Source organism: Centruroides sculpturatus, unplaced genomic scaffold, assembly GCF_000671375.1.
Source record: "Centruroides sculpturatus isolate CEXI.00-Female unplaced genomic scaffold, Cexi_2.0 scaffold2659, whole genome shotgun sequence".
NCBI classification, from domain to species: domain Eukaryota; kingdom Metazoa; phylum Arthropoda; class Arachnida; order Scorpiones; family Buthidae; genus Centruroides; species Centruroides sculpturatus.
Genome location: NW_019386798.1, coordinates 1 through 21,322, shown reverse-complemented (window position 1 = coordinate 21,322; position 21,322 = coordinate 1). Strand labels below are relative to the sequence as shown.

The following is a 21,322-nucleotide window of genomic DNA, read 5'->3' as shown; positions in this document are numbered from 1 at the left end:
ATAAGAGCCATTTTTCCATAGAAAGTCCTCTCGGAAGGCGTCGACTTTCTTTTCACCACTAATCCAACCAAAACGGAGCAACCAATCTACGAAAAGAGCCAACTCAAACTCGGATCTTCAGTGGTAGGGTATCTGTCATCTGTACTTCCTCGATTAATGTTGCATATTGTGCACTAGACACAATAGAAACTACACAAAGCGATATTTTGTACCAAATGGTCTTCGTACCTCGATCGCTTCTCGTTACAGAAACGTCGGTTGAAATTCTTTGTCGCTGGACGAGCCGAATGTCTTTCATTAATGTATTTATAATTAGTGGGTAAGACACGTTATTTAAAATTCATTATTTATAGTATATATACATACTAATAACAGTTTAAATATCCTGCCTTAATCGATTTTCGTACCGATTTAATGGATATTGTTATTCAGTCAAAAGTTTGGGACGTCGATATTATGTTTAAACGTTGTTTCGATTTAGTAAGTATAACGCATAAAATTCTTTGAAAGTACCATTAAAAATATGTTTAGTCGATTTTCCTGACGTTAGTTCGAACGTCAATTTAGTTCTCGTCTAGACTGAGATGGGAATTTACCTGAAGACGACTCGCGAGTCACGTTTTATAGACCTATTACTTCTACGGTTGTAATACTTCGTCTGCATGAAGCATAAAGTCCGATAGAAATTTTTTAAGCGCCGAGGAACGTCCATTACCTAAAAGAATTGATATAAAGGATGATAACGAGTGTTGCAACAATCGTTCACCTTATACTAATGTATTCTAAATCGAGTGTGCTAAACAATGGGGCGATATTCGGTCTCCCCTTCCTACGTCGAAGAGGGCGGCGATTCTCTGTAACAGGAATAAGACAATAATATCGATTGCAAAATTGCTATTTGAACCTCGATCTATTGCTGATTAGTTTGTAATCATTTTGAACAGGTAAAAGTATAAAAAATGAGTTGTTTATAGTATTTTGCATTTATTGTTTTTTTTATTTTTTAACCGCTCGGCCTTCCTGACGACATTTATTGGGCTGCAATTTGAAAAAATTGTGAAGCTATATAAAATTGCGTCCTAAATTCTCAATCGGTCCATCTGTTTGTCTTTAATTTCGAGAGACGAAAGACGAGATCAGATATGGAAATCTTAGGAGCGGGAACCACGATTAACTACTTACGAAGTTTCGATGAAAACCGAAAGTGACGTTATTTCGATTCAAAACTCTCCCCCGAAAAGACGTTAGTTAGTTGGCCGGCACAAGCCCATTGCTAACGGAAAAGTATGATGTACGGGAGCATGATACTACTAATTTGAAGTGGAGTACATATATTTTAAATTAAATAAATAAAAAATATGATTAAAAATAGTAGCCCGGCATTGCGACCATGTCACAATAAATAATTGCTCGTTTCTTATATTATTTCAAAACACTCAAATTACATCATACATAGCAAACTTAAAATATAACGTGTATGATGTTTCAGAGTTTCGTGTGAAATTGGGAATGCAATAGAGGCTAANCCGTTACTGAGCATAATCTACTGTCGGCAAGCAAGCTATACAATAATATTACTTTTGAAGAACTTGGAGCACTTTTAGAAATACCACCATCTAAGGTATTACAAATACTTTCAAATAAAATTTGTTAAATTCTATTATCATATTGATTGTTAACCAATTCTTAAATTTGGAATATTGCTGTAAAAATTCTGTATATTATTGAATAACCATTATTAAAGAAAAATTTTATTTTCTTTCATCTAAATATTTACGAAGTATGAAAAATTACAACAATTATTAGATTATAGAGACTGATATTTCCAAGAGAGAGTTTAAGAATTAAATGCTTTTAATGCTGGAATTGTTAAAAATTTACAAGAATTATCAACAACTGCTGGCTGTATTAGCCCATTTGATACAGTTTGAGTTAGTCTCCCAAATCATTCCTGAAATAGTTGCACTTTTCCTGTCATAGTTGTTCTGAAGCAGCATTTCTAAAGTTGGTACCAAAGTTATTTTCCCTTTTGAATCTTCTACTCCATTGAGGGGGTGATAGAAGGCTCAAAGGGAATGCTGGAAGGCAAAAGAGCAGTAGGAGTTTTGGAAGACAAGGGAACAAAAATCCAATTTTGAAACAAAAAAATTTACTATTATACATATTTAGTAGTATATTACAAATATACTACTAAAATATATGTAAAGTCAGTTTTGAGACACATGACTTTATAATAATTAATAAAGTATTTCAAGAGATTTTCAAAAAATTATTTTTTCATTTATAAAATAAATGTGTAAATTAAAAACTTTTTTATTAAAATTTATTTTCAGCATATCGTTTTTGACTAATTTTATGGGGATGCTAAATAAATGTATGCACCGAAAGGGTCGGTAGTCCAAAAAGTTTGGGAAACACTGTCTAAAGTAATGCAAATGATTGAAAGAGTTTAAATGCCTACAGTAAAAACATTTAGCATTACTAAAGATAATTAGCTAATATTAATTATAACACTTTATATGGAGTAATAATGTTAATAATTTGTATGTTGATGATAAAATCAGAAAAAGTTTCATAAATTGATAAATTTGCCTTATATTCTTTGTTTTTAGGCAGAGAAGATTGCTTCGCAAATGATAACAGAAGGAAGAATGAATGGATATATCGACCAAATAGATTCTATCGTTCATTTTGAGAGTGAGTCATCATTTTTTATATGAATTTAAAGAATTTTATTAACAATTTCTCAAAAAATATAATCTATTTTGGATAAAAAAAAGGTCGTATTTTTTAATATGCCTCTAGAATGCAAAGGCAATTAGTCGTGCATTCACACGAGAAATTAGAATATTTTTACTTTTAATGTCAGGCTATTTTTAATAAATTTTCATGTATATAATTTTTTCCTACAGAAGCATTTTTTAAATACAACAACAATCTTGTATATTTTTTCTACGTATCACAAATATGCCAATATAAAATACAGTGGTGCCTCGTATAACGTACGCCTTGAATAACGGACGCTGCGAACAACGGACTTTCTGCAAATAAGTACGAATGATGTTTCCACTCTTTTGCCGTTGCCAATGACAATCTGCTATTTTTATAATATATTAGTATTATTAGAATATATTATTAGTATATCTGAAGTATAGAGCTCCTGTTGGGATTCGGCTTGCTCCCTTGTTTATTACGTACCGTACATCACCTCAGTGCAGGGTATTTACATTTATTCAAGTGTTGTGTAAATCATGGCTTCTAAAAAAACAGAAAGATGATTTCAATTGAAACAAAGCAAGAAATCATCAGGAGTGAAAGTTGACAAAAACTTCCTTGTCAAATGAGGAGAGGTTCAAGGAGTTTACCAACACTCATTATCCAAACAGAGCTGAGGCCAACAGGATCAATGATCTCTACAATGACACCCCTGCCCATCATTTCCGACAGCTGTTGAAAGAAGAGAGAGAAACAGACCACTTTGGACATGTTTTTCAAGAAGTCAGCTGCCAAAAAAACAAAGGATGGAACAAGAGGAGTTGACCCTGCGAGCCCCAGTAGCCTCTCCTGAATCTGACTCCGATTAAAAAACAATAAAAAAAGACCCGCTGCAATGTGTAAAAAGTCTGTATCTGTATGAATATGTGAAAAAAGTGTTCTTCCACCTCCTCACAATATATGACTGCCCAGCATAATTGGTGACTGCTCCATTTTCAATTTTTTATGGTACGGTTATTTTATGCTGCGGAACGAATTATGTTTCAACATGTATTTCTACGGGAAAATGCATTTCATATAACGGAGTTTTCACTTAACGGACATGCACCTGGAACGGATTAAGTACGTTATACGAGGCACCACTGTAATTTAAAACTTATTATTTATTCAGTTTTGTTATTCAAAAATGAAAATAATAGCATTACCATAAAAATTCATTATTTATGATTATTTGCATTTTGTAAGTTGCCACCATTCTGGGTTTTTCGATAGATGCATTTATAAAGGAAAAAGTCGTCATCGTTAACAATTTGCAAAACATCATTCTAAACATAAAACTCATTAAATATCGGCAGCATGTTTTTTGTTCACCATTAAGTTGTAATAATGTTTTCATGGGCAAGGTGTTTGCTTTCCTCTAAATTTCAACTCTTTCTAAAATTGATTTTGCTATCTTCTTTTGATTCTATTTATCTTAATTACTCGTTATTCAAAAATTTTGTGGAAAAGTTTTTATGCTTATTGCCATACAAAATGACATTTATTAAAATATTTCATTATGAAATCCTTGATAGCAATAATTGAAATTTTTCAAAAATATTAGAATCTTTTATGTAATTTTTGTCACATGGTAGTTATTAGAATTCCTTTATGTGACCGCAGGGTTGACACCTCTTTGGTGCCCTGTCAGGATGACACCACTGTTTCTTAAGGTCAGAGACAGAAACCAGATTGGCCGTTAATTTTCTTAATGCGAATGCTTGCGCTTGTGGACGTTTGGTTCCGGGATGGAGGCGGAAGAAGAGAATCAGAGGAATTACACTCTATAGATTATCTTTATATATATATAATACCCGTTTATTGTTCTATTTAAACTATATACAAATCATGTTTGATTTCAGTTAACATAGCTATTTCTTTCCCGATAACCCGTATTAATGAGAGAGTGAGTTTACATTTACTTCGCACGAGGATAAATACCTTGATATAAGTTATGAGAGTTGGAAATGTAGTCCTTGAGTCTCAAGAGGTCCTTTTGAACGATGAGGTTTCTTACACAGTTCCTTCGAACGATAAGGTTTCTTATCTCACACAGTTCTTCCAAACTATGAGGTTTCTTAGACGCTGGTCTTCCTGCACGGTGATGTTTAGAAAAGTCCCTGGCAGCAGCTAATCCACACACGTAATCCTATAGTTCACTTACTCTGGAGACTGTCTTTGACACATCGACCCCTCCTTTTTATAAAGGGGGTATCGTTGGGTTTTTTCCACTGCCTTATTAGGACTGTTTTCCACCACTGACCAATAGTTGTTTTCTTTCTTCTCTTTGTAAATTCCAGGGTGACACATTCGATGTATCATCTTCAACCAGAAAATAAGTCCGTGGGAAAACAATTTAATGATCTTTTTAACTCTCACATTCTTCGATCTGTCGGGGAGACTAAATCTTCAGGTTTCCTTTTCTGACTGAGAGAGAGAATCCTACGAGAAAGGTTCCTCGATGTTCCTTTGGGAGTCGACGCCCCCATGTCGTAGTTGTGTAAAGAAGTCCGTAGTAGAGATGTTTAATCCTGTTTTGAGTTGAGGCTGAAGATAATTCTTCCAAGGAAGGTGTGGCACAATAGGAAGCAATAGAGAGAAGCTCCTCATGTTCTTGAAATTCCGATTTTTATAACTTTTTCGGGTTCCAAATCGACCATTTTGTTTGATTGTTCTTAGACATCTCCGCTTTCTAATTGGTCGTCACTTGTTACTAAGTGTAACGAGATCGGAACTTAGATCGCGGGATGAATCAAAATCGTTTGTAATTCAATCCCAATTGAAGATGGTTGATCTAAGGACTTACATTATTCTATTGGAAAATATGAGAAGTATTCTTTTTTTTAATTCATATGTCTCTATGACCTTATTTTCTACAATTTGTTGAATGTTTGTCTACGAGGATTAAGCTTATTAATATGACTTATTGCAATGGTGTTTTGGTTTTTGCAACCGAGGAAAATAACTTCAGAGGAACAAATAATTATTTTCACCTTGTATTATAGGTATAATACAAGATGAAAATAAAGATTGTTTGTTCCTCTGAATAAGTTTTTTTCCTCGGTTGCAAAAGCCGAGCATGTCCCACAGTCACTGATTTGTTATACAGCCAAAACCGGCGAGAGTGTATTTTCTGTAGTCGAAATCATAAGACTCAAGACTGTCCTGATGTTGACAAGATTAAGTTGAAAGGTAGGAAGAAGCTAGTGCGTCAGAAAAGAGGATGCTGGTGTGTTTGGAAAGGGGTCATTTCGCTAGAGTGGGCAAATTGAAGAAGACTCATAGCTTCTGTGTAACATAGCTGATCTGTGTAACAGACTGGAGATTCGTCTGAGAGCGTTGGAAACACCAATGCAATACGTCCTATTATAAGCTTAGTTCTCATAGACAAACATTCAACAAATATCTTTTTTTAATTCAATTCAAACATGTCCTTTTATAGAGATGAAATTTCTACTTTTAACATTAATAGTTTTATAAAATTATTTTACAAAATTTTTTTTATATTTTTGTATAATTCCGGTCTATTTCCGGAGCCTCACAAAAGTATCTCAGCGGAGAATAAATTCCAGTGTCTGCTCCAGGCCACTAAGGAAAAATCCAAGTGCGTGAGGTCGCAGATAGTTTCCTGCCAACGGCACAGAACTATCCCAAGTTGATAGCATATATGAAAGAGCGACTTGGGAGTGATAGTATTTTAATACAAGTTTACGTGCGAGATATCTTGAAACTTGTCATGAACAATGAGAACGAAGTCACCATAGCTGATCTGTGTAACAGACTGGAGATTCGTCTGAGAGCGTTGGAATCACTGGGACGAACTTCACAAAGTATGCCGACATGTTGTTTTCCATGATGAAATCGTCGCTACCGCAGGTGACTGCGAAAATGGGAACTAGTTCGAGCCATGAATAACAATGAGCCTGAGGTTGGCACCTTGAGTTATCTGATGTCCTTCCTTAAGAGGAAGATCGAATCGGAGGTCAGAATAGAGATGGCCGAATCTGGATTTACTGAGGAGAAGCGATTGACAGGGTCAAAGAGCCCTAAACCATCACCTGAAACCATACCCACAGTCACTGATTTGTTATACAGCCAAAACCGACGAGAGTGTATTTTCTGTAGTCGAAATCATAAGACTCAAGACTGTCCTGATGTTGACAAGATTAAGTTGAAAGGTAGGAAGAAGCTAGTGCGTCAGAAAAGAGGATGCTGGTGTGTTTGGAAAGGGGTCATTTCGCTAGAGTGGGCAAATTGAAGAAGACTCATAAGTGTGAGATCTGTGAAAAGCCTCATCACCGTGTCCTGTGTCCCGGAAAGGAAGAGGACAACATGGACACTGATAGGAGTGGGAGAAGGAAGGCTATGTTGACTAGTCAGTGCTTTTTTCAAACCTTGCTGGTTCGTGTTTATGCGGACAAACTCATTGGAAACTTATCGGTCTTGATCGATACAGAATCGCAGCGTTCCTATTTGACTCAACAGGCAGTGGAGCATTTAAAGCTTAGGCACTATGGGGAGGTGAGAATGGCGCATTGTCTGTTCGAGAGGCAAGAGGCAGCCCAAAAGAAACACCGCATTTATGATGTGGAAAGATATGACCAGGACTTTCAGATCAGGATGATTGTGTTGAATCAGCGATGGATCCGTGGTCCGCTGCTTTGATTCAGGGATGGACCATGGTTGAATNCCCTCCCCCGCAATGGGAATTTTGAAAAATCTTAATGTGCATTCTCATGGCATATCCTATTAAAACGCAAAAAACCGCATCTAAAATAGTATAATAGAAGCCGAATTCTTCACGGTAAACCTTAATCCTGTCCCTCTCTCCCGCGGGGAGGAATTTCGAAAAATACCTTCTTAGTGTATGTTCTCATGATGCACCCTAACTGTTTACCAAATTTCAACTTTCAACTCCTAACCGTTTGGGCTCTGCACTTATTATTATCATTATCAACCCATCTCGATTATATTATAAGATTTCCAAGTGTAGATAATTGTACGTGACAATATCCCAAGCATGGAAATAGCGAATTATCTTACATGGAGTCATTTACATGTTATATAAACTGTCAAGATGTAATGCTTTAGTATAGAAACAAAATAGATTATTTTCGTAGGGGGGTGATAATTGTTATTGGGCACGTTTTAAATTCGGAAACAAATATCTTCATTATTGGTTTCCTAATTTCCAGTTCTTCCTGCGGGCATTAAGGCATCTGTGCCAGTCGTGGATTCGGCCAACGAGATTATGAGGAACGTATCGGACAACGCCCGCAGAATACCAGTAGTTGGAGTTTTCACGTGTCTAATACTTTAATAAGAGCCATTTTTCCATAGAAAGTCCTCTCGGAAGGCGTCGACTTTCTTTTCACCACTAATCCAACCAAAACGGAGCAACCAATCTACGAAAAGAGCCAACTCAAACTCGGATCTTCAGTGGTAGGGTATCTGTCATCTGTACTTCCTCGATTAATGTTGCATATTGTGCACTAGACACAATAGAAACTACACAAAGCGATATTTTGTACCAAATGGTCTTCGTACCTCGATCGCTTCTCGTTACAGAAACGTCGGTTGAAATTCTTTGTCGCTGGACGAGCCGAATGTCTTTCATTAATGTATTTATAATTAGTGGGTAAGACACGTTATTTAAAATTCATTATTTATAGTATATATACATACTAATAACAGTTTAAATATCCTGCCTTAATCGATTTTCGTACCGATTTAATGGATATTGTTATTCAGTCAAAAGTTTGGGACGTCGATATTATGTTTAAACGTTGTTTCGATTTAGTAAGTATAACGCATAAAATTCTTTGAAAGTACCATTAAAAATATGTTTAGTCGATTTTCCAAACGTTAGTTCGAACGTAAATTTAGTTCTCGTCTAGACTGAGATGGGAATTTACCTGAAGACGACTCGCGAGTCACGTTTTATAGACCTATTACTTCTACGGTTGTGATACTTCGTCTGCATGAAGCATAAAGTCCGATAGAAATTTTTTAAGCGCCGAGGAACGTCTATTACCTAAAAGAATTGATATAAAGGATGATAACGAGTGTTGCAACAATCGTTCACCTTATACTAATGTATTCTAAATCGAGTGTGCTAAACAATGGGGCGATATTCGGTCTCCCCTTCCTACGTCGAAGAGGGCGGCGATTCTCTGTAACAGGAATAAGGCAATAATATCGATTGCAAAATTGCTATTTGAACCTCGATCTATTGCTGATTAGTTTGTAATCATTTTGAACAGGTAAAAGTATAAAAAATGAGTTGTTTATAGTATTTTGCATTTATTGTTTTTTTTATTTTTTATCCGCTCGGCCTTCCTGACGACATTTATTGGGCTGCAATTTGAAAAAATTGTGAAGCTATATAAAATTGCGTCCTAAATTCTCAATCGGTCCATCTGTTTGTCTTTAATTTCGAGAGACGAAAGACGAGATCAGATATGGAAATCTTAGGAGCGGGAACCACGATTAACTACTTACGAAGTTTCGATGAAAACCGAAAGTGACGTTATTTCGATTCAAAACTCTCCCCCGAAAAGACGTTAGTTAGTTGGCCGGCACAAGCCCATTGCTAACGGAAAAGTATGATGTACGGGAGCATGATACTACTAATTTGAAGTGGAGTACATATATTTTAAATTAAATAAATAAAAAATATGATTAAAAATAGTAGCCCGGCATTGCGACCATGTCACAATAAATAATTGCTCGTTTCTTATATTATTTCAAAACACTCAAATTACATCATACATAGCAAACTTAAAATATAACGTGTATGATGTTTCAGAGTTTCGTGTGAAATTGGGAATGCAATAGAGGCTAAAATAATTTATTTTCTCATCCTTTACAGTTAATAGTGTTGACTTATTTTCGTAAAACTTTTTTCGTTCTGTAGGCATTAAGATGGCTTTTTTTTTTACTCTAAAAGGTCTAATTTTACGCTCGATCATAATTTTATCCATTATGGGTGATCGACTAGCAGAAATGGAGATGGGAAAGACATTTCGACTGTAGCTATTGGTGATAAATTACAAGATTCGGGATTCCGCGATACAAGGTCTCCCGGTCTCACCGTGTGTTCGTCTAAGCTACTAACAAAAATTACCCACTTCATATCTTTTCGCGGCAGAAACTCGAGACAAAATGTTTTTAAAAATCTATAATTTATAATTATGTGGTATTTACATAATGCCAACGCAGGCAATGGATAATATACAGCCCACTGGTCAACTCCGCTCTGCAAGCGTTTTCAAAACACAGTCAAACCTCCAAACAACGGTCACTGACAGGAACATAAAATAGACCATTCTTTGAAGATGGCTCGTTATTGGAGGTTCGACTAAATTATAAAAATAGAATAACTTGAATTTGTATCTCGTTTTTCGTATCAATAAAATCAGTTATAGGTAGGAATATAATAATTTAATTAAAATTGGTTGTGACAATTTTTGTTCTAAAACATTTTAATAATTCTAAAGGCAGACGGGTGGATGAGTGGTTAAAGTGTCAGTTTATCATTCTGGGGATTCGGGAACGAATTCGGACGGGTCGAGAAACCCCAGCAAATTTTGGCGGTGATTCGTCTCAAATATACCGAGCCCCGTCCTCCCTACGCCGTCGTTTCATACCGCACGGGCCTGGCCTAATCCACGATGGGCTTGATAAAAAGGCCTTCTTAGCGTCTACAGGGCAGATAGACTAAAGCAAAAGCTTCTTCCTTGACGCATCTGACATATCCCTCACCATCCGGCCACCCCTATTGCTCCGGATCGAATTCTTCACGATCACTAAAGAAAGCCGTCTTAGTGTCTACAGAACGGAGAATGGAAAAAAAATACGTTGATGATTTTCATTGTTGCCAGCTTATTTAATTTTAATAATTTATTTATTTATTTTTGGTATTCTTTTTTGGTTCCAAACATTACGAAAAGTTTTGTTAATTCTTTAATTAAGAGTTCAATTAAATCCACAACGAAGCATGGAATGTTAAGGAATATGGTCAGGCTACCCGTGGATTCCCGGTAATCTGTCTCAAATTCAAATTCGAATCGAATCCTCTGGTATCTTTCGAAGGGCAGCTTCAAAACAGACTTGTCTATCCGGCCGCCGTTTAATTAATTTCTAGAAAATAATCATTTACTGTGCTACGTAGTTAAGGAAAAATTATTATTTCAAACTCGCATTTTTAACTTATAAAATTAGTAAACTGTTTATCCAGTCATAAAGTCGATCAATAATTACATAATTTTAATCTATGCATTGTATGTAAACATAACAAAATTAATAGTAGACAATTTTACGTAAATTGAATATTTAAATAAATTATCTGGAAACCAAAATAACTAAGATGGCGACACCCGCTCGAATGCGCCCACGTGACGGTTTAGTTTTATTTAACCACCAATAGAGACGCTACTATCGCAACTATGACCCAAAACTGCCAGCCTTTCAGTATATACATAGACATCGATATTTTTAGAAAGAATAGAAATGTTTATTTTTCATATACGCGGAACATCGACAATTCTACACAGACAGAATAAAATCTATATATCGACGTTTGATATTTCTAAACAAAATGACATTAAATAGTTTTCGGATTAAAAATAAAAATATATAATAATTTAAGACTCATTTGACTGGCGGCTCCCAATAGATTGATTATAAATTTAAAACATTTAGATACAAAATAAAACTAAATAATTTACCAAATATTTCCTATTTAGTAACCAGTAAATTAATTTTTTATTTAAAAGAAGGACGGAGTAAATTGTTAATTAAGATAAATAATCCAAAATTGTACGCACGACAAATTTCAGATTGTAGAAACGAAATTTATCTGCAAGTAAAGATAGACATTTTTTAATATTTATATTTTTATTTGTTTATATTCGTAGGCAGTGGTAAGTGGAGAGGAAGGCAAAAGATCTCGATTGATCAGCTTTACATCCACACCAGTCTTCAACTATATACAGAGATTTAATCCAATAGTCGAGCGCGTTGTATATCATGTGACCGTCATCTATAAATAGAAGCGGGCGACAAAGATCGCTTGTCGGTTCGTCGTACGGCCACGTTCTTTAGTTTTGTTGTAGTAATATTTAAACTATAGGAATAGCTGATATGGCAGACGAACAGAAAGAATATAATAACGATTACGCGAACGAACAGCAGTATGATTATTCGGATACCAATTGCAACAACGAAGGCCAAGAGCAAGATGGCGACTTGGTTGATGGAACGAATGGTGAAGAGGAAGAACGAAGTGGAAATACTATAGATGGAGATCATTATCAGTCGAAATCGCAATGCGAAGAAGAAAGGTATATTTATTTTATTTCCACTTTTGTTAACGCTAATCGCGATCGTCATCCGTCCACGCCTTGTTCTGCTCGACACAAACGTGCAAATTATAAATGGTTCCGATGTTAAATCTGTTGTACACGAGATATGTTAGTCGCCTACTTTTGTTTGATTCTCTTCACATTCCTCTTCCTAACCGTTACTTTCGCATTTACACCTAATTATCTCTCCACCCAGAAAACACTCCGACAATACACCACTGGCCACAATAAAACAAAAAAATATGTAAATATATATAACGTTAATTATTCGCTTTTCGATTGTCTTTATATAAAAATAATATTTTTACTTATTGAACCGAAATCATCTGTCGTTAAGAAATGAACACTTTTCATTGAACATTTTGTAAGAACAAATTGTTTGATTTCATGCTCAATTTCACTTGTATAAGTTGTTTGTGTGTTCAATAAATATTACAAATGTTATCATGATGAATTTTGAAGTATCCTTGAAGAACTAAAAAAAAATACATCTGCTTTTTTTTGCTTTTGATAATTGCTTTTTTTTACGCTAAAAGGACTAATTTTACGCTCGATCCATTTATCCATTATGGATGTCGACTAGCAGAAATGGAGACGGGAAAGACATTTCGACTGTAGCTATTGGTGATAAATTACAAAATTCGAGATCCCGCGATACAAGGTCTTCCGGACTCATNATACACCCACGAACTCCGGACCTATTTTTGCAAAGTAACATTCTAAATCTTTTATAATAAAATTTCTTGCACTTATTTTAAGCAAAATAAAATTTTGTTGTTAAATTTAAAGGACATAAGCATTAAATGTGACATTTATATTATTGAAAAATGTTTGAAAGAATTTACCATTAACGATATTAAAACAATTTCTTCCAGCACGCGAAGTATTACCTTCATGGGACAAACAGATACAGAGTCTGTGCTTTCAGGTGAATAACATCATCGAAAAAATATCTCAGCACGAGTCGGACTGGATGACGCAGATCACGGAGGAGCAGATGGTTCACTAACGAACGAGACTCCGATCGACTTTGGCTCTGCTATATGTATAGTTTCTCAATAAAACTAATTATACAAAATATCTGTTTTTATATGAAAACGACTTAAAATGATTGTTATAGAAGTAACAAGAGAGTATTCTTTATTTATAACATTTAGTCTGATATTTCTGCTTAATCTACATTTATGTTTGGAGATGCTGTTTTACATTTGATTTTTGGGTTCTAGTAAGTTATTAAAGTCAAATGTTACTGCAGTTAAATATTATAGTAAGAACAGCTGAGTATAATGAGCTTAATCTTTAGTTTCTGACAGAATTCATTGATAACATAAAGCTTTAAAACATTTTATTATTTGAACAATGCATCTGTTACAAAGTATTTTAATCTTATTTTCTTATTAATTAGTTATTTCTCAGTTTTAATATAAATTTATTTCCATGAAATAATTGTTAAATTAATAAGCATTATTTAAATAAAATTCCTTTTGTGAATATTTAGTATCTTTGCAGAATTTATTTCTGTTGTTTATTTGGCTTTTTTTTGAAAGAAATTGTTACAAAAATAAAAAAAATCTACTTGTTATATAAAAATATTTGCAAAAAGTTCTTTATACATATACAAAATAAATCATTTTAATTCCTTTTACTCCNTACAAGTGATGATAAATGCAGATAATTAATGTAAACTGTAAATATTGAACAATATGAATTATAATCCACATCTAGATGAAGGATCATATTGTAGTTGCTTATGCTTTATCCTCTAAGTAGACATGATTGGCTGTTTTTGAGCTGTCTGTGACTAAACAAGTCCAGTGGTAGGTAATCATGTTGATGACAACTCCCTTTTGCTAGTCTATTGCATTCCTATTCAAATTCTGTGAGATTCAACAGGAATGTATAGATGCAATAGAGCTTAGAGTAATGTGAGAGTTCTAATATAATGTGTAATGCACTCTGAATGTAAAAAAAAAGTGATTTCAATAGATTATGTAAACAAGTTATAAGTAAACTTTGATTAATTTTGTGTATTTCAAGTTTTGTATTCTCTTATAGAAATAGCACCTTAAGAATTAAGATATAAGAATGGTCATGAAACAGAGATAGTATCTGTGCAGTTTGATGATGTTATGTATTCACTTTGTGAAGTAGAAAGCCTATCCGATGTTAAATCATTAGATTTGTTGTTCAACATATTTGGATGATTTTTCTCTTTGAAATAATAGAAAAATTTTTAAAATGTTTTATAATTCAAAGCAAAAAAACAGCTAACAATTTCATGAAGTTGTTTAACTTTTTAATTTGTAAGCTATTTTATTTTTGTATTAGTTTTATATTATCTTGGTAGTCATGTTATATCTGATTTTAAAATAAAAAATTAGTAAAAAAAAGTAGGGTTTTAAAGCTCAGATAATCTAATTAGTAAGTTTTAATTCCTAATATTTTTATTAACAGTTTTTGTTATTAAATTGCAAAAATATTGTAATTTTATAAGCATAATTTTGTGTAGTGAAAATCAACTTTTTTTGAAGCTGTTACATACAATAAGTAGAATGTACGTAATAGTATATGATGATACAGACATACAGGTTCTTTTACCTCTTTGTCTACAAGATTTATGCATAAATTTGGGGTTTGTAAACTTTATCAATGACTAAATTATATAGTATGCCATCGAAACAATACTGTTAAACTGCATACAATTTACTAAATTATTTATTATTTCTGTTAATTTGCTAATTTGCTAGAATTGCTAAACGTTTAAAATTATTTAATGATGCTTTCTTTTAAAGAAGAAATACAAAAATCTTTATTTATGATGATCCTCATTTTACATATTTTACTTATTCATCTTTACTTTTTTACACTTTGAATACTTAATATTTTCATTTTAATTAATTTATTAAATTTTTTAAGTATTATGTATGTACTTGTAGATGCATTGAACTGTGTTTCAGTCCTGCAGACCTTGAATATGTTATTAATCAATATTTGTTCTTAATGATGATTATAGTAAATTTCAAAAAGTTAAATGAAACAAAATTGACTAATTTTAATTATTGCGCTCTGTTTTTGGTACATCAATAATAATTTTCTATTGCACATTTGTAAAAATGTTATACTCTCATGTTGTTACCATGGTTACTGCACTATGCTACTAGTTAGAGTTTGAGTTAAAAGATTAGGTTGCTCTATGGGATATTTTTTTATTGATTGTATTTTAGATAATGGATGTCAATCAAGAATGGAGGGAAAAAAATATATAATGTATTTTTAAACAGCAAACAAAATCTTATATAATAATATGATTTCATTTGCTATTTTCTGTTACATTTAGCAAATGGATAGCATCGTTTGTCCAAATTTTAAGCTGTCATATTAACACGTATGAATACATTTATTATTATTATATATAATAGTTTTTAAAATCTTTTATTATAATAGCTTCAAAAATGATTAACAAAATTTATTGTTTCATTTTTCAACCTAATAAATTGTAAACTAATGTAAAACTTTTCTATGAATTATACCATTTATAATTAACTCAAAATACATCTAGATCCAGTAACAAAAAACAATTTAATAAATAAGTTATTGAATTATTTGTTACCAGATTTAGGTGTATTTTGAGTTATTTATGAATGTAGTACATCTAGTTTGTTGCAGTAATTAATATCATTTATATTTTTTTTTTTGTATTTTTATCAGTTTAAATAAATTTGCTAATATTGGTGAAAATTTTATAATTAGTCTAAATAATTTTTTAAATAAAATGTTATATTCATTAAGAATTTTATATGATTTTCATGATATTAATGTTTTTGAAAAATTTGTTATAACCAAATGTCTAAGTGTCGGGTTTTTTGGCTATGCTTAGGCTAGACTTTAAGGTAAATTACTTTCATTTCATTGATTAAAATTGGGCAGTTAGTCTGCTATTTTGTACTTAATTAAGTCAGTTGAGTGTTATAAAAGTTCACAAATGTAAGAACATTCCAGTTGGCATGATTAATCAGTATGGTTAATAACATTGTGAGGATTGGATAAAGGTCCAGATAGCATCACTGGTAATGCCTCATGGTAAGCAAAAATTGCAGGTTTGAATTCTATTCCAGAATATTCTAAATTACTGAAATTATTAATATTAATACAAGATGATAGCGTAACTGCCACTTTTTAGAACTTTATTTCATTGATTAAGATCTATCCTAAACATAGCCTAAAAATCTGGCATCTAGATATTTGGTTAAAATTTAGGCATTATTGTTATATGTGTATGTAAAAGAGTGCTTCAATAATCAAACAGAAAATGAGGACCTAAAAGAATTCAAAAGTCAGACAACAAAAAGTAAATATAACAAGGGAGTGTTTTTGCTGCTGCTCATACTGCATCACACATGGAAAAGTTTGTAATCGAGAATCTAAAATAAAATGAAAAAACAAGAGGAACTAAACCAACATAAAAGATGCTGTTTACTCTAAAAACAGCATTTTGTGTTGAACTATATATACGAGGAGCCTTTCAGATGAGTGTTTGATTAATTTCATCTCAGATAGTCTTTTGTTACATACATATATGGTTTTTACATATTTATATATGATTTTTAGAAATGAAATAATATTTTGTCTATATTACAAATCACTTGTCGTGTATCATCACAGTAAGATTGGCAAAATACAATATTTTACTTCTTTAAAATGATATGTGAAGATTATAACTGCAAAATGGAATATCATCATTCTAATGAAAATAGATAAATTTTTAAAAAATGATTAATTCTACAAATTTAATTTTGTTTCCAAAATTAAGCATTTTTTCTCATCTTTTTTGAATATGACACCATATTCAAAAAAGATTCAAATGTTATTTTTGTTGATAGGCAAATTATTATTGAAATTTTAAATTGATTTATTTTGTAAATATATTTGGCATAATTTCAGATTTAAGAAATGTTCTTGGTTCTGAGTTGAAGTTTTTATATATTAGAATGTTTGGGATGGCCTAACTGTTGAGCTTAGAAAAAGGTTTAATAATTTCCCAAAGAGGAATAAGATCTGTGTGGCTAAGAAATGATCAGAACATCAAGTGTTTTCTTGAAGTTTCAAAGGGACAAAATACCTCAAGAAGGGATCATTTTAACTGAAGAAAAACTTGCAGAATGCAATTTACTGTACAAACCAGGTGATTTTTTACTTTCAGGAGTATAATTAATACAACAAACTTTTAGCCTAAGTACTTTTGAGCTGACAAGCCCATGATTAGAGGCTCAGATTGCAAAAAGTTTTAGAACACAAAATATATAATCTGATTCCAATGGTTTTAGAACAGAATGATTAAACTTTATCAGTTCACTTTATTATCTCAACGGTTCCACTAATAATTGTTTTTTTCTGTTGCAAAAATTTTTCTTGAATACCCATCATCGATCAATTTATTTTTGCTGCAATGGATTCTCCGTTTCCAAATACCCTCCAGCTGCGGACCCAACGAAAGTCAATTTATTGTATGGGATGACATACAATTTATTTTTGACTTCAGAGAAGTTTTCTTCAGTATTTTTGACTAATATTGAGGAATTTGATAAATCTCTTTGTATAAAAATTAAAGACAGATTTATAGTCAACCTCTAACCACCAAAAGAATCTTTTGTAGCTAGAGGCTGGTTTTATATTATACCAATTTTTTCATTTAACATTTGTTCAACATATGAGAATTTTGAATTTGTATTCTTCATCTATTGAATTAAAAAAAAAATTCAAGAAAATATTTATAGTTTTTTTAAGTTTTTTTTGGAGAAATAATAATAAAAAACACTTGTTTTAGTAAATAATTTACACTAATCAAAACATAGGTGCAAGAGGTGTTACATAGAATATTGGTTAAATTGTCATATTTTTATTTTTTGCACTTGTTGCTATATGTTGATGAATAATGTGTGATCTGCACAACTAGAACAACTTACTTTTTTAGATTATAAGCATAATAATCAGCATAATAAGCATAAAGTCAGCATAATAATCTCTGTAAATAGCCATAACTGCTATACATCTGTGTGGGAAGGAACTGATGAGATTGCTAATGAGGTGTTGGGGAATTGTTTACCATTCTTTAATGAGCAGTCGTGTGCTGCCAAAAATGTTTTGAACAGTGTAGTTTTACAAATTTGAAATTTGTATTTAACTTAACATTGTGTTAAAACATAATTGAAAAATTGTTAAATATGAATTATTATTTATTAAAATGTTTTTTTTTTTAAGAATAAACACAAACAGTTGATACCATGTTTCCCCGAAAATAAGGCAGTGTCTTATATTAATTTTTGCTGTGAAAGTTGCGCTAGGTCTTATTTTCAAGGGGTGTCTTATTTTTCCATGAAGAAGAATTCACATTTATTATTGAACAAAAAAATTTCCAAGTCGAACTTCAAGAGTGACATATATCCGGTGGTGTCGAACTGAACTTAAATAGAACCGAAGTGAACTTACGAAGTTTCTGTGCTGGAGCGGACTTCCTATTCTCGCTTCAACTTAACCTTTTTATAGTGTCGACATCAGGCTCGATGACCAATTAGTGCTTACTGAACCGTAGCACTATGCAAATGTGATGTGGCGTGATTCCCGGCTGACCAATTAACGATCACCAGCCGTAACATTATGGAAATCTGTGATTCCCAAGCCATAGTCTTATGCAAATCATGCCGTGTGGCGTGATTGTCTGCTGACCAATCAGTGGCTGNATGGAAATCTGTGATTCCCAAGCCATAGTCTTATGCAAATCATGCCGTGTGGCGTGATTGTCTGCTGACCAATCAGTGGCTGTACTTTCAAAAAGCCAACGGCCACTTTCAACCATCTGTCGATGACCCTTACGACTAAAAAAAACTTTGCTAGGTCTTACTTTCAGGGGGAGGTCTTATATTTTGCAATTCAGCAAAACCTGTGCTAAGTCTTATTTTCTGGGGATGTCTTATTTTTGGGGAAACACGATATTACTTACTGATATTTTTGCAGTTTTAGAATAAAATTTTTTTATCTTTGAAGATAGCAAAATTAAAATAGAGGAAAAGATTGTTATATTTTAATCAAGATTTTGCTGTTAATGAGAGGGAGGAAGTTAATTTGACAAGACTTTTCATATTGTAAATATAAATAAATAAATAATAAATTATTAAAATGTGTACCTAACATAATGAATTAAATAATTACATTTACCTCATGTTGTTTGTATTATAGCTTTATACAAATGATTTTCTTTCTGTAAAAATAAGTACAGTTGAACTTGGTTATAATATGCAAGAAGGGAACAAATGCATTTATTTATTATAACCATTAGTTACTATAACCCCTGGTGAAAAGTATGGAGTATTGTTCACTTTAAGCTGAATTGAATGAAATACTACAAAGTTTCAAAAAAAACAAGACATTAAATAATTAATTCTTTTTAACAAAATTTATTTGCAATTTTATGCAAGTAACAGCAGAAAAGAGATGAAAGCAATTATAAAAATTTAAGAAACAGCACATTCAGCACTAGAGCAACATTAGACAAAAACATGGAATATAGTAATTACAGAGACACAAGTATGGAATAAAGTAGATTAATACTGTGTGGACTGCCTTTGGCATTTATTATTGCTGTAATATGTTTTGGTATTGAAGCAACTAACTTTTCACATAAGTTTGCAGGTATTTCTGCCCAGCTGGTTCGAATGCCACTCTTTAATTCAGACTATGAAGCCGGTTTCTTTTTTAAACTAGTTTCTTCAAAACATTCCACAAATTCTCTATTGGATTTAAATCCAGGCTGTTTGGTGGCCAATCTAAACATGAAATGTCTTTCATGTTTAGATCTTTGTTTAGGAACTATTGACATATTGTTTTAGCACAGTGGGAAGATGCATTGTCTTCTTGATAGATAAAGTCAGTCACCAAGTGTTCCTCTGCTGTTTTAGCACGAAATTGTCTAAAATTTCAAGTACACCTCTGCATACACTATAGTGTTTACAATTTCCAAATGTCCAGTTCCTGCTGTAATTATGGCATCCCAAACTGTAACTCCATTTGGAAATGTAGTTTTTGAAAGAAGGCATTCTGATAGAAACCTTTTATTGGGTTTTCTCCAAATGTTGCCACCATTGTAATTTCCATATCCCATGCAAATATGACTCATTAGTGAACATAACTTGTTTCCATGGCATCAAATCCCAATTATGGTAGGCTTTTACCCATTGAAGATGTAGTTTTTTATGCTTCTCAGGCTGATATAGTTTCTGCTTTGCTTTTTTTGATATGTAGCCATGTTCATTTAACCCTTCTGTGAGTTGTTTTTTTTTTTTTCAGATACACCTGTATTTTTATTTACAGTTGCCTTGGCTCCACAAAGTACTACTAAATACATCTATAATAGTTGCTTTCCATTTAGCGTTTTATCTGCTGCTTTTCACCATACTTTTATTGCGAAGATACAATTGATAATTTCATATCACTCAATTCTGGTGATTTTGGCATAGTTTTAGAATGCAAACATTAAGCACATTTGGAATTCTGCAGATTCAATCTCGAAATGCGATATTATGTAATAACAGTATCATAAAATTAATTTTAATATGGACCATGCCCATCATATTCTAATCTTCTGTCCCTGCTATGCTGGTATTCCATATTTTTGTCTCTAGATAAATAAATAATGAACTTACTGGATAATGTATAACTAAAAACACAACACCTTATTAATCCAGCAATATTTAATAAGATAATAATAATGTTTTCAACTGTTTTAAACAGCCTTCATCAGTTAAACTATTTCAAACTAAAGGAATACTAAAAATAGAATACAAGCTTTTAAAAACTCAAATTTCAACATAAAACGCAGTCGTATAATAAAAACGTACAAAAAATTGCGCATACGATTCTTATCGGAATAAAAATAAAATAAAAATACACATAATCAAATTTTTTGCCGCAATTTTTTATTTTTGTCTTTACTTCTTGACTAGTAAATGGATCATACTTTTTTTTATAATGCATAAAACTGATTCCTTTTTAGCACATGTTTATGCAAATATATCTTCTCAAAATTTGCCTAAGCAATCAACAAGCAAACATTAGATATTTTTTAAAACTTGCCTTTGAAATGTTATAAATTCCTGCATTACAACATTCCATACTTTTGACCAGAGGTTGTACAGTAGACCCTGTAACAC

The 21,322-nt window shown here is 32.4% G+C and overlaps 1 protein-coding gene across 1 annotated transcript; it reads left to right on the top strand.

The window, feature by feature from the left end:
• Window positions 1–1,526: 1,526 nt before the first annotated feature.
• Window positions 1,527–13,575, top strand: LOC111615783 (COP9 signalosome complex subunit 4-like; the record flags this gene model as incomplete). The annotated part of the gene is made up of 3 exons (XM_023357220.1): window positions 1,527–1,621; window positions 2,613–2,697; window positions 12,995–13,575. Coding segments are annotated over 3 exons (314 nt in total), but the record flags the coding sequence as incomplete, so codon positions are not given.
• Window positions 13,576–21,322: the final 7,747 nt, after the last annotated feature.